The sequence below is a fragment of the Chenopodium quinoa genome, unplaced genomic scaffold (assembly GCF_001683475.1).
Source record: "Chenopodium quinoa cultivar QQ74 unplaced genomic scaffold, ASM168347v1, whole genome shotgun sequence".
Lineage (NCBI taxonomy): Eukaryota > Viridiplantae > Streptophyta > Magnoliopsida > Caryophyllales > Amaranthaceae > Chenopodium > Chenopodium quinoa.
The window spans coordinates 2,030,245-2,044,358 of NW_018743144.1; the positions used below are offsets into that span (position 1 = coordinate 2,030,245).

The 14,114-nt window shown below is 34.9% G+C and overlaps 2 protein-coding genes across 2 annotated transcripts; both read left to right on the forward strand.

Moving 5' to 3' along the window:
* The first annotated feature begins 1,321 nt into the window (after window positions 1–1,321).
* LOC110732127 (TPR-containing protein DDB_G0280363-like) lies at window positions 1,322–9,142 on the forward strand. The gene is made up of 7 exons (XM_021912045.1): window positions 1,322–1,503; window positions 7,186–7,752; window positions 7,837–7,891; window positions 7,981–8,199; window positions 8,292–8,356; window positions 8,793–9,006; window positions 9,113–9,142. The coding sequence occupies exons 2-7, from the start codon at window positions 7,190–7,192 to the stop codon at window positions 9,140–9,142; spliced, it is 1,146 nt and encodes a 381-aa protein (XP_021767737.1). The 5' UTR covers window positions 1,322–1,503; window positions 7,186–7,189.
* LOC110732126 lies at window positions 2,981–5,209 on the forward strand. The gene has a single exon (XM_021912044.1). It carries the CDS (start codon window positions 2,981–2,983, stop codon window positions 5,207–5,209), a length of 2,229 nt encoding a protein of 742 aa, XP_021767736.1.
* Window positions 9,143–14,114: the final 4,972 nt, after the last annotated feature.

Here is a 14,114-nt window from a genome sequence, read left to right on the forward strand (position 1 = left end):
ATGAGCGGTGACAATTGAAGATGATAATGGTTGATGATGATTGATGAAGACGATCAAACGGTTGTGATGATGATTCAAGAGCAGCCAAAATATCGAAGAAGAGGAGATGGTCTGATGCGATTTAGTGGACTTTGGTTTTATTTTTTTATTTCATTTTCTTTTCTTAATTCTTTTTCCTTTTATCTCTTTTTACTTTAATTTATTTTTCCTTTTCTTTAATTCTTTATTTTCTTAGCTTTGTATAAAACTATAAATACCCATTTTGGGTAATTCAACAATCAACAATTATTCTATTTTCTTAATTAGTTTTAGGAGAGCTTCTCTCTCTAGGGTTAGCTTAGGATTAGAGTAGTTTAGAGAGACAAAGTGAGGGTTTCACCATTGTTGAGCTTGGATTTTGAAGAATAAGATTGATCATCTTGTTTGTAAACTTTCATCTTCAATCAATGAGAATCTCTAACTCTCTCTCCTCTATTTTATTTACTTTATTTTGATTATTGTTTTAGTTCTTAGTGTTGCTTGTTAATCATGTTGATTCTTGGTTATTTGTTAATTAATCTTGTTATTATCATGATTAGTGAGTAATCTCTCCATTAAGGGGATGGTTGTGGTGATGTTGGATCTTGAGCATGTTCTAGGGTTTGGAATTGTTTTATTTGTGATTAAAGTCTTTATTTGCTTGATATTCTTCAATATACTTGCAAAATGCATGTTGTTACTTGATTGGGAGTGAATTATTGTTAGAAGATGCGATAGCAGACCTAGCAAGATTCATTTATACCGATTGTTATTTGATAGCACCTCCTAGTATATGGTTCTAATGTGGAAGCATAGAGTCTATGTTAGGAGAAGCCAATGAACCCCGGAAGGTGGCTAGATTGGACCTTACTTTGATATTCGAGCATGTTTACACTACAAGAAAAACGGGTTTGGGCGACGAACTTCATTAGTATGGGCAACGAAATATGCTGTCGTTGCACAAAAATGTTAATATGGGCTTCTAATCCAATTTCGTTGCCCAAATCTATATTTTGGGCGACGAAATACAATCCCGTAGCCCAATATGACTTTTGTGCCACGAGTATATATATATGGGCTACCAATTTTTTTTCGTTGCCCAAATTTAATAAAACGACAAATTAATTTAATTCTACAGTCGCCCAAAACTTAAAAATAAGGCGGAAATTTTAATTTTTATTTTGTAATTTCCCACGTTCACAAATTAGTATAGAGTTCTCTCGCGGTTTTTCCCAAACTAATGAACTCTTAATTCTATTCAAAAAAAAAAAAAATGAACTACTCTTAATTAATCAGGTATTCAACTCCCACCTCACCTCTAATTCAATCTTCTCCCTAAAACGAAACCCTCGTACTCTACCTCTAATTGCATAATCTTCTCCTCAAATCAGGTTTTTTCGGTGGCCGCTCCGATCTAGTCTGGTTCTCTCCGACGCGGCACACAAAATCTTACACTACACTCGCATCTAAAGAGTATCTATTCAGGTAATTCTCATCTACAAATTCGGATTTTTTTTTTTTAACATTTCTGGGTGAAATTTGGTCTTTGAATTGATATAATCTGCTATGTGAGTCGATTGATTTAACATGCAAGGTAGAAATCCCATTTTATTTGTCGAATTATAGGAAATTTGAGCGTTTTTATAAAAGTCGATTGATTAATCAATGAATCATGTTAACAATGGTTTTGGTTCGTTGTTTATTCTCTTTCAATTTTGTTGCGATTATGTGTTTTTGGTTCAGATATGTTTAGTTTCTTGATAATTTTGTAGTAAATTGTATTGTTGTTTTATTTACAATTTTATTGTGATTTTCATTGAGAATTTCTTGCAATTTTAGTTGATTGATTATACTTTATATCTAGGCAATACTTAAAATGATCATTACATGTAATTTACATAATCAGATTAATATTTGCATTGATAATATTCATTCTGTTGGACATATCTTGGGATTTTTCTCATACAGTGGGTCTAATTTAAAGTATTAAAAGAAAAGATGGATAACTTGACTACCTGCACAATCTTTTGATACTTAAAAATGGAATGAGATTGATGTAATTGAGCTGTCTTTGCCTAAAAATTGAGCTGCTGCCTGTTAAGAATCTTTAAACTATATGTTAGAATATATTGGGATATATTATGACTTTGTATATTTGTTATATATGTTAGGAGTATAATTAGCTTTAGATGTATCCCTTAATTAGAGCTAATCAGTTTGTATACTCTAGCTAATTCCTAGCTAATCAGTTTGTATACTCTGCCTAACTTCACGCTTGTAATCTTGTATATAAGCCAAGGATGCTTAATGAATTGAGGAAGGAAAGATTCCCCATAATTCTTTCACTATACAATCTCATTCCAGTTAAAACTATAACTGTGTCAAAAAAAAGTTAAAACTATAACATAATAACCATATTAATATTTGCATTGATAATTAGGTATGTTACATCTAAAGGGTTCAAAAGATATATTTCCCTTTAATTCAAATATCTTTATACTAGGCACTAAACCAAATTTATAATATTCAATTAGAAATGTCTTAAGAAACAATTAAATTGGCACGACATCATTCCATAAGATTTAGTATTAGTTAGTCTAAAGTCTAAACTTTAACAGACCAATATAAATAATGCAAGTAATAAAGTTTCAAGTTTAACTTGAAGTTCCTATTATATAAAAAATTAAAACCTCCAAATTTTTCATCACTTATGTTGGTATGTTTGTTTTTGTGATGAATCTAATGATGTAAGATTTTCTTGTTCACACGGTTAATAGCTAAACTATCTAATGTGATCATTTTTTTGTCGCTAATGTTTTTTTTTTAATTATTGTTTGTAAGAATGAATATGGATTGAAGTTGGATGAATCATAATGGTGTAAAGGATAGACAAAAAAAGGAGTACATAGCGGGTGTTAATGAATTTCTACGGTTTGCTTTTAGGGGAATAAGTGGCGAAACAATGTTGAAATGTCCTTGTCTTAACTGTAGATTGGTTATGTCACAAACTCGTAAAAATATGCTATGTCACTTGCTAGTATATGGCATTGATCGTAGTTACAACCCATGGTTGAGTCACGGAGAAAGTGTAGAGCAAATTGATAAAAATAAAGATCAAGGGTATGTAGCAGAGGTTTCAGATAATGAGAGTGAGGATCGTCCTTTTGATGACATGGCTCCATTTGTTTTCGATGCAACAAGCGCGTGGAATTCTATAAACTCTACATCGATCAATGAAAATGAAAGAACCACATATATAGGATCAAGTAGTGGCACTAGTGAAACTCCTATGTTGCTCCAAAAATTAGTGGAGGATATGGAGGCTGACTTGTATCCAGGATGTAAAACATTTAAGAGATTGGAGTTTATTATGTCATTGTTGCACATTAAAGTTAGCAACAAGTGGAGTGATAAGTCTTTTTCAATGTTATTGAATGCATTGCATAGGGCGTTTAATTATGATAACAATTTGCCTTCAATCTCTTATGACGCAAAAAAATATACTAAAGCGCTAGGGTTAGATTATGTTAAGATTGATGCATGCGTCAGCCATTGTGTTTTATTTAGAAAGGAGTTTGCAAATGAAGTTAAATGTCCTAAGTGTTCAGCACCTCGATGGAAGCAGGATATTTCTCAAGATGATGAGAATTCAGACGATGAAGATGAGGGTGTCCATAGAAAAACACGAGTACCTCAATTAGTCTTGCGCCATTTTCCACTTATTCCAAGGCTCCAAAGGATGTTCATGTGCTCCAAGCTCGCAATGCACATGCGATGGCATAATAAAGGACATGCTGGTGATGATGACGACAATATTATGAGACACCCAAGAGATTCAAAATCGTGGAAGTCTTTAGATGAGCTATATCCCGAATTTGCTGCAGATGCACGTAATGTACGCTTGGCTTTAGCTAGTGATGGGTTCAATCCCGGGGCGAACATGAGTAGTAGATATAGCATATGGCCTGTTATGTTAGTACCTTATAATTTACCTCCTTGGATGTGCATGAAAAGTGACAACATGATGTTGTCATTATTAATTCCCGGCCCTAAATCTCCTGGTAATGACATAGATGTTTTTTTGCAACCTTTGATAGATGAGTTGAAGGAATTATGGGAGAGTGGGGTACAAACCTTTGATGCCCATAGTAAGGAGACATTTAATATGCGAGCAGTGTTAATGTGGACAATTAGTGATTTCCTAGTATATGCCAATTTGTCTGGCTGGAGCACTAAAGGGGCGAAGGCTTGCCCTAATTGCCACAAAGACACAAATTCCGAATGGTTGAAACATGGCCACAAATGGTGTTATATGTGTCATCGTGTTTTTTTAGAACCAGATCATAAGTGGAGACTTAATAAGAGGTTCTTTAGTAAGAAAGTTGAAAGGCGCGCACCACCTAATCCATTATCAGGGAATGATGCTTTGGAGCAGCTACATGGATACCCTAATGTGGAATTTGGTAAAGATAATAAAGGGAAACGAAAAAGAGGGGAAAGATATATTGTTCACCAGTGGAAAAAGATTAGCGTTTTTTTTCAATTGCCTTATTGGAGACATCTGTTAGTTCGACACAACTTGGATGTGATGCATGTGGAAAAAAACGTTTGTGAAAATATATTAGGCACATTGCTTGACTTACCTGGAAAGAACAAAGACTCTGTAAATGCTCGGTTGGATTTAGAAGTCATGAAAATGCACGATGATCTTCGACCGAAGAAAGTAAGGGACAAGTATCAAATACCGCGAGCCCCATTCAACTTGACCTTACATGAAAGGAGGAAAATTGTCACATTTTTATCGAAATTAGCGTTCCCCGATGGTTATTCATCTAACATTTCTCGATGTGCTTCTTTGCAAGATGGAAAAATCATAGGAATGAAAACTCATGATTTTCATGTTTTCATGCAAGATTTGCTTACCCCGACCTTTCAAGGTGTCTTAGATGAAAAAGTTTTAGAACCTTTAAGAGAGCTTAGTTTGTTTTTTAAGCAGCTTTGCGCTAAGACCTTAAAAGTAGCCGACTTGGAACGAATGGAAGCAAATATAGCAATCACATTATGTAAGCTAGAACGTATCTTTGTTCCGGCTTTCTTTGATGTGATGATTCATCTTCCCATACACTTAGCTACAGAAGCAAAATTGGCTGGACCTGTGCATTATCGCTGGATGTATCAATTTGAAAGGTAAGTTAATTTATTGTATGTCTAAATATCTAAAAATAAAGTGAATTTTATTACACTTATTCTAGTATTTATTAGTAGAGCAATGCGGACATTTAAATCATTTGTACGGAACAAAGCGCATCCTGAAGGTTCAATTGCCGAAGGGTATATTCAGAAGGAATTACTAGTATTTTGTGCTAGATATCTCTCTAAGATTGAGACACAATTCAATCGTTTAGATCGAAATGAGGATATGAACTATCCACAACTTCATAGTCTTTCGGTGTTTTATAACACCAGCAAGACATTGGGGAAGCCAAATTTAAAGCAATTGAGTATTGAAGATTGGAGAAAAGCTCAATTGTATGTTTTGCAGAATTGTGAAGAAGCACAACCTTTTTTTGAGTAAGTATATAAAATTATAATTATATTATTATACGATTATACGGACTAAATGTTGCTAAACATTTTTTTTTTGTTCGTAGTGAGTATGAGAATGACATAGGCCATCGAGATGTTGAATTCTGCAAGTGGTTTGAGAATAGAGTAAGATAGTGATTTATTCTTATATATATATATATATATACACACACATAAATACATTAAATTCTGCACATATATTCATTTTTTATTTGTATTTATATTGAAAATAATTAGATTATACAACTTTGGGAAGATAAGGATGAACGAGTTACAGAAGAATTATTGTGCTTGGCACGAGGGCCAATGAAGCGTGTTGTAACTTTTGACGGATATGTTATTAATGGGTTTAGATTTCACACTAAAAAGCGTCAAAGACATCGAAAAACTCAAAATAGTGGCGTTGTTGTATTAGGGGATGCAGAGAGTGGAGGGAAGGACTTTTACGGGACTTTAGATGAAGTTATTGTTCTGGAGTGTGATGCCTTAGAAAACCGAACAAGTCCTAAGGTGGTATTGTTTAGGTGTAAGTGGTTTGATGTATTCAGCGACGAAAGAGGGATTAAAAAGGACAAATTTGGGTCTACGCTTGTCAATGTTTCTCGTACATTGCAAACAAATGAACCTTTTGCATTAGCCTTTCAGATTGAACAAGTTTTCTTTATCTCTTCTCATGATGAGCGACATTGGAAATATGTAATTAAAGTTAAGCCACGTAACTTTTTTGATTTCCCTAATGATGAAGACGCTGAACAAAATGAAGATCTATGGAATATTGTGGAAGAAGGAGAAACTAACCTTGAAGAGTTCAGTGCACTTAGTGATGAGGAAATCAATATGGTAAGAGATGATGTTGAACCAGAGTTGGTTGATGCAGAGGTCATCTTAGAATGTACTAATAACATTGTTGACACGGATAATGACGATGAGCAAGAAGAGAAAAGTGAAGAGGATGATGAAGACGATCTTAATACAAGCTCTAGCGTGCATGAGATAGATGAGAATCTTGAGGATATAGAATCTGACAGCGATAGTTCTACAGATTCCCCTTCTTAGTTTCTGGTAATTGATGTTTTCTAAACTAAAATGAAGTAAATGAGTCACTTAAATCATTTTTTCTACATTAATAAATATATTGTATTGGTATAATTGCAGTTACCCAGCATCCGCGGAGAATGTTGCAATTTAGGCGCTACTACAATCTATAATCAAATCTTTGTTGCTCTTAGTTAGTAATTTGCAAAACTATTTTTATGCATTAGTGGTTTTCAGCTCATATGGTGACAAGTTAATCACTTGACATAAACTAGCTCTAGTCTTTGTTTTACTCTGTTCTTTGTGTTAGTTTCTTTGTTTTGTAGCAGCTTTCTTTTTTCAATTTGTTTGCTTTTCTTGTTTTGTTTTCTCTTGTTTGGGGTCTTCCCTCCGTTGCAATGCAACTGCTAATTTGTTGAGTAAGTCTTTTCATTTATATGTTTCTTTACATAGATTGGATTTGATGGAGTTTAGTTTTTCATAATTTTATGCTGCTTTTATTCTTATTTGAATATCACTAATATTATGCACAAGAAATTGTTATAGGAAAATGGCAATTGAGCAAGTGCAGCGGGATGGATCACAGTTGCCTAAGACAAGGCAAGCGTCAAGTACAAGGCAACATGTGCACAATGTGCAACAACAGAATACAAAGCAGCAACAACAACAAAATGCAGAACAACAACAAGAAACTGTCCAGCAACAACAACAGCAGATTGTGGGGCAGCAACAACAAACTGTCCAGCAGCAACAACAGCAGAATGTGCATCAGCAGCAACAACAACAGATTGTGGGGCAGCAACAACAACCGAATCAGGAGCAGCAGCATGATGCAGAAGCATCAACTAGTGATCAGTCCAGAGAGCAAAGATTGACATACCGGGAGAAACGAAGGCTTGAACAAGCTGAACATCGACTAAAGTTTCCTGATCGTAAGAGGCGTGGGCCAACTAGGGGTAAGAAATATGTTACTAAGATGTGGAATCCTAATTCTGAAGAAAAGATTAAAATAAATTTCATGGATGAGCTTCGACGGGTGGTTGGTGAAAAGGCAGATGAATTCATATGTGATTGTAGCAATTGGGTGAAAGAATTTTGTCCCCTCAAGTCATTGTATGTGCTATAACTTACAAGTTTTTTGAATATATGCTGCTAAAGTTAATTTTCATGACTCAAAATTTACTTTATTCATGACAGGAATTGGGCTAAAATGGATTCAGGTGCAAAAGAGAGGCTGTATAAAAAGATTCGAGTAAGTTTTGGAAGTATTTGAGACCATGAAAAATGTCTGAATGTGTTTAGCATATATGGATGCATATTTATTATGATTTACGTTGGCAGGCTAAATATGATTTACCTGATAAAGTTGCTGGTGCTGATGTTACTGATGCGTTGAGCTTTCAGTGCTCCATGTTGTATAAACATTGGAGATTTAGGCTTAAAGAGAAATACTTTAGAAACAAGTCTATTGCAGATGCTATAAATAGCATACCAGATAATATTGATGCTAACCAATGGACATGGCTAGTATGTGAGTATTGGAATGATGAAAAGCAAAAGGTAAAATTCCATTTGACTTTTTTTTTACCTGACCATTAGTTGAATTTATATTATGATAATCTGATAGTGCCTTGTTTTTTTATGGCTTGTAGCGTATTAGTAAAGTTAACACGGATAATAAGCTTAAGCAAACTGAAACTCCTGCAAATGGTGCAAGGTCTACCGCAAGAATTTTCCATGAATTGGTACGGCTTTTATATTTTTACAATGATTTATATAATAATTTGTTACGAAAACTATTCCTTTAGTCTCTCCTCTCGCTTAAAGTGGTGCAAATGAATAATTTCATGGTATATTAGTTCTGCTAGCTTTTGGACTGTAACTATTATTTGAGCACTGATCACATTTCATTGTATAATTTGGCATTGCTTATCATAAATGCAGATGAATGTGCAACAAAGAACATGAAGGATCATCAGATAATCCACTTGAAACTCAACAGGATCCTCTGTACATCACCTTATTTGAGAAAACTAAAAAGTAATCAATAGTCCCTTGGTGGTTTTTTTTTATTATTTTTTTATATAAGTTTTTTAAATTTTATAAATCATTGAATTGAGTTGTTTATTCTTGTGCTTGAATTAATATGCTAGGCATAAAGACAAGGGATTTGAACCTAATGCTGAAAAAGACTATGAAGCGCTTAGAAACCTTCATGAAAAAGAAGTGAAAGAGCATGGTGAAGATACACTAAGTGTCAAAGCAGCATACATGGAGGTTTTCAAACCAAAGTCTGGATATGTCAAGGGACTTGGTCCCGGAGCTCGTCCACCTAAGAAAAGAAGAGTTGAAGGAGAAACTAATGAAGTTAGAGTGAAATTATCAGCTGAGATTCAACAATTAAAAGAGGATGCCGCAACACGTGAGGGTGTACTTGTATCTCAGATTGAATCCCTGAAGGAATCTAATGAAGAGCTTAGAACCTCAAATGAAGAGCTTATAGCATCAAATGATAAGCTTAAAGCGACCGTATCTAGAATCAACATAGAAGCTCAGAAACGTGAAAAGAAGCTCAGAGATGATATGATGAAAATGTTTGAGCAACTTAGGTATGACACTTACTCATCTTCTATTTGAGATATATATTTTTAGTTATTATAAAAAAAATATGTTGTTGCGTGTTGTTGCTGTTATGGTTCTTGGTAGTGTCTATTAGCTTTTTATGAAGTTTATGAAGCAAGCATACTGAATAGTTGGATGGAGTATGCAGTCAAATATAATTCACTTCTATAAACATGTAAAATATAATATCTCCAAGATCTGACTCTTTCTTGGAATTGGACCTAGTCCTTGTATACTGTGTCTATGGTGTCTATCATCATCCCCATCACTCTCCTCTGTAGAGCCTGACTGTTTTTGTAGCATTGGGTTCTTTCTTACATCCTTTTTAGCATAGCACGTGTCTTATCCTTAAACCTCGAACTTTTCCTTCTTTTCTTTTGTTGCCTCTTTTCGACCTTTACAAGCCTACTATCATTAGGACATTGAGAAGCACTGCTGGTTGATTCTGCTTCATATTTTATCGTCCTTTATTTTTCCTTACCACGACTGTGTTCATCTCATTGTCTTGACTATCACCACAACTTTAACTGGAGATAAGTGCATGGAGCTATTATATGAACCTGTGAAAGAGTAGAGTTAATAGATGACTCCTCTGCTCAGCCGACTATATGTATTTTAAGTTGTCGGCTGAGTATGCAGAATCCCCTCTCGCCTTTGTGTTCCTCTATCTGCAACTTTGGTTTTGCATTACTTGTATTTTCATAGGAAGTTTTAGAAACATCAGATTTGGTAACTTACAAGCTATACTGGCGGAAGATGAAGTTATTCCCGTGTAATTTATTGCCATTTTACAATTACAGTGTAAATTCTAATCAATTAGTACTATGTATGATAATCTTATCGATCTTAGACACATGAGGCTTGTTAGTAATGTTAAACTCCATTGATTCACTTAACGTATGTTCAATAACATAAGACAACTCTTGTTCAGAAACAGGGATAATTATTAGTTGACATAAAAAAGAGTTTTTTATAGGTCGATGTGTATTTTGCAATACGAACTATTACTTTTTTGATTGTGCTATCATATTCTTCTCCTAGAAATTGAATAAACAATTGAAGCAGGAACTTGTGACTCTCCCCTTCGATGAAGTACATATGCTATCCCCTTTCCCTTCCGAAAAATAAAGCTCTGGCAAAATTTAGCATAGTATAGTTTAGCATAACACTTTTCATTTCAGTACTTGCTTTTTTTTTATTTATGTAGAAACTTGGCATAGTTTAGCATTCTTTTCCTTATCATTTGTTATTAGGGTTGCTGCTGTGGTAATTAACAAGATTAATTTGTTAATGTGCCATGTGTTTAGAGTTGGGATCGATTTGTCTGGGCGTTTGTACCAAACATCAGATTTGGTTTCTGGTCGTTGTTTGTGCAAGCTTTCTGGTGTTAGAGTACTGATAAAATACCCTTTCAGTTCAAAGATATTGTTGTGTGATGTAGGGATAAATGGTTTTAAATCTGATTTCTATTATTGGGATCTTTGGGCATATGCATATTAGCTTCTTTACCAAGCTTAATTCAGAGCCAGTCACAAAATTTATAGCTTCATCTGAATATAGACCAGTTTTAAAAACCTGATATAACTAGTCAATATCTATTGTGCGTTGGTCTGGCTCAGGTCAAAAAGCTTGACCTAGAGCCTGATAACATAACCAAACCTATAACTGATCCTGTGGCAACTTAGTAGTATACATTTTGAGTGTCGAATTCTAGATTCAGGAAAAAAGCTTGTGGATTTTTTAGGCAAGCATTGGGTGGAGGCCCGTGTTCATCATCAATGAATTTTCGTGAGGTATGCTTTATCATTTGGAATGAATTTTTCTGAGGTATGTTGAGTCTCAAATTTTGTAGGACAAAGGTATATTATTTTTTTGAAAGGAAATGTAAATTCTTCTTGCATCCCCTTTGATATATCCTCATTCGCAAGGTGAAAATAACTAGTATATATTTTTGGATGCAGCAATTTTAATACTATTGTGTAATAAAGTTTAGATTTGTGAAAATGATTGCATGATTTATATACTAAAATATCGGATGCTTTCAATAATTATTTTGATGTTACTAACTTATGTTTCACTTACATAGGAATAACATGGGCTAGCAATGAATTCGAAAGATGGATGATCGCAACTATTGAAGGTGGTATATATGAGCAGCGTTGAGAAGGGGTCGATGTAATTAAGTTTGTAATTAGTGTTATTTTATTTAATTTTTAAAGGATCATGTACCTTGTTGACAAAGTGGGATTATCTTATAATTTACACATTTTCTTAATATGTTTTTATAAATTAAACTATTTCATATAATAATTATTCAAAATGTTTGGTATTTGAATTCATTTTCAGATTTATTTGTTTTTTAATAGGTTGTACTACCCATAGTAAGAAAATAATAAAAACACTCGACCCTATTAAAAAACATATGATCGATACCGACAAATATGGACAACGAGTAACTTTGTTGCACAAAGTACTATGGGCAACGACATAACGCATATTGGGCCATTGGGGCAAAGATGGGCGTCGATTAATTTCTTTGCCCAAAATATTATGGGCAACGAAAATAATTTTTCGCCCAAAGTATCAAATATAGGGCAACGAACTTGGTCGTCGCCCAAAATATTATGGGCGACGAAATGAACAGATCATAGGCAACTAACTTGTTCGTTGCACAAAGTAACCTTTGTGCAACGAAATAAAAATTCGTCGCCCAATATGTAATGGGCTTCGACCTTAGGGCTTCGGACCCATGTCTAGACCCATTTCGTTGCCCAAGGTTTTGGGCGACGAAATACTGGTTTTGGGCTTCGAGTTTAGTGGTTGCCCAAAGTCGAATTTCTTGTAGTGTTAGTTCATAATTAATTCAAATTCTATGTCTTTGTTTATGATTGAGTGAATGATATACCTAAACCATTTCCTTTAATATTTTATTTCTTGTCTTAGCGTGTTTAGACTTTAGTTTACTTATCTCTTATTCCGAACTAGATTATTTGTTGATAACATTTGGTAGTGTTTAGCCATTCCCTGTGGTTCGACCCCTATGCTTGCCTTGTACTCGTATTAGTTTAGGTTGTATAAATTGTATTTGATCTAGGGATAGACATTTGACGACGCTTTTATTTCCCTTTGTCAATCTGGGTGGCCCTAAAGTTCAGCTATTTTCTTCTTAAGCCCAAGGGTTATTCTATGGAGATGACCTTGCTTCTTCATAATTGCATTTATGTTGGTATTCCAATAAGGATCGAAGTCGAGATGACACTTCTCCTCTTCTTCCATCATGAGAACGTCTTCCAGAGAGAAACCCTAGAGATCTTCATCTTCCTTATCGTGTTCAACATGTATGATGGGAGTATCAATGACTTGAATACGCATAGGAGAGGAATCAATGGTGATTGGATCCCCTTCAACTATGGCTTTGACTTTCGGGTGCAGCGATAATGGGATCGCCTTTAGCTCATGAAGCCAAGGGCGACCTAATAACAGATTGAAAGAAGCCTTAATGTCCACAACCTGAAACTCGGTGCGACGTTCAATGGCTCCAGTAGTTATGTTTAACATGATAGTACCCACAGCTTGAAGACGAGTATTATCATAAGCACGAATCCCTTGAGTAGAGGGAATCAATTCTTCATTTTTTATACGCATCTTTTTCATAGTGCGCAACGGGCATACATTGGTTGCTGAGCCATTATCAACTAGGCTCTTAGGAACATTCAACTTCCTACACACCACAGTAAGGTGTAAAGACTTGTTATGTTGATCCCTTTCCAGGGGAAAATCCTTATCAGAAAAGGAAATTAGATTGTTGGTGCTTGGAAATTCAGTATTGAGAAAGCTGACTAGCCCTTGAGGAGTCATGTCACTATCAACCCCTATCTTCATAGGAGCATTCATTATAGCCTTTCGATGTTCGTGGGAGGTAGCCAAAAGCTTCCAAACATTCAATTCCACCTTAGTCTTTCATAGTTGCATAAAAACATCATTGCTTACAGGGTCGATGGGATCAACTATTGGTTGTGCTTGCGGTGGAGGTGGACTAGGTTGATGTAACCTTCAATTTTTTGTGAGAACCTTGACCTCAAGGTCCCCCCAAATTTTTTTTCTATATTCATGGTTGAAAATTCCAAGAGATCAACCAACTATATCTTTGAGATAGACGTCTTTGTCATCACTATCCCAAATTCCATTAACTTCTTCATAAGTTGAAACAAAAATAACTTCCGGTAGAGGTTTATCCACAGATTGGATGAGTAGTGACATATCAAAGGAGATTTCATCTCTTGTGATAACCATAACATTAGAAAGAGGACCTGTTTGAATATTAGGCTTCTTGCCCCCTGGAAAAAAGGAAGCTAATTAGCATAAATCAAGTTCTAAATCGCATCCTCTAACTTCCAACATTTCTCAGTAGTATGAACTTTATCTTGGTGAAACTCTTAATGAGCATTGGGGGTCATAGCTAGTTGTTCTGTTATCTGGTCTTGGTTTTGGAAACAGCCCAATACGCATGATCAATCCTTAAATGTGCAGGCGATCAAAAGCAGCGTCATAGCTCATTCCTAATGGTGTGTAAACCCACCTTCGCCTTTGGAATCTCTAAGTGGGAGTACTAAGAGCCAACACATCATTGAGGTTAATGTTGTTGGTAGCATTATTGGGCTTGGAAGACGAAGAAGAAGGAATATCATTCTTCTTGTTTTTCCAAGTGTTGTTATTGTTTTTATTGTTACTACAAGCAGTCTTCATCAACCCATCCTCAATATTGATCCCAATATCGTACACAGCTTCAAAGGTGTTCAAAGGAAGAAATTTCAAATGTTGCTTGTTCTTATGGGTCAAATGAATGAAGAGAC

Bases quoted from the DNA above. Each gene is read 5' to 3' on its own strand.
- LOC110732126 (XM_021912044.1), top strand. From the start codon at position 2,981: ATGTTGAAATGTCCTTGTCTTAACTGTAGATTGGTTATGTCACAAACT.
- LOC110732127 (XM_021912045.1), top strand. From the start codon at position 7,190: ATGGCAATTGAGCAAGTGCAGCGGGATGGATCACAGTTGCCTAAGACA. The intron at 7,753-7,836 runs GTATGTGCTATA...TATTCATGACAG, and splicing joins TTTTGTCCCCTCAAGTCATT to GAATTGGGCTAAAATGGATT. The intron at 7,892-7,980 runs GTAAGTTTTGGA...TTACGTTGGCAG, and splicing joins GGCTGTATAAAAAGATTCGA to GCTAAATATGATTTACCTGA.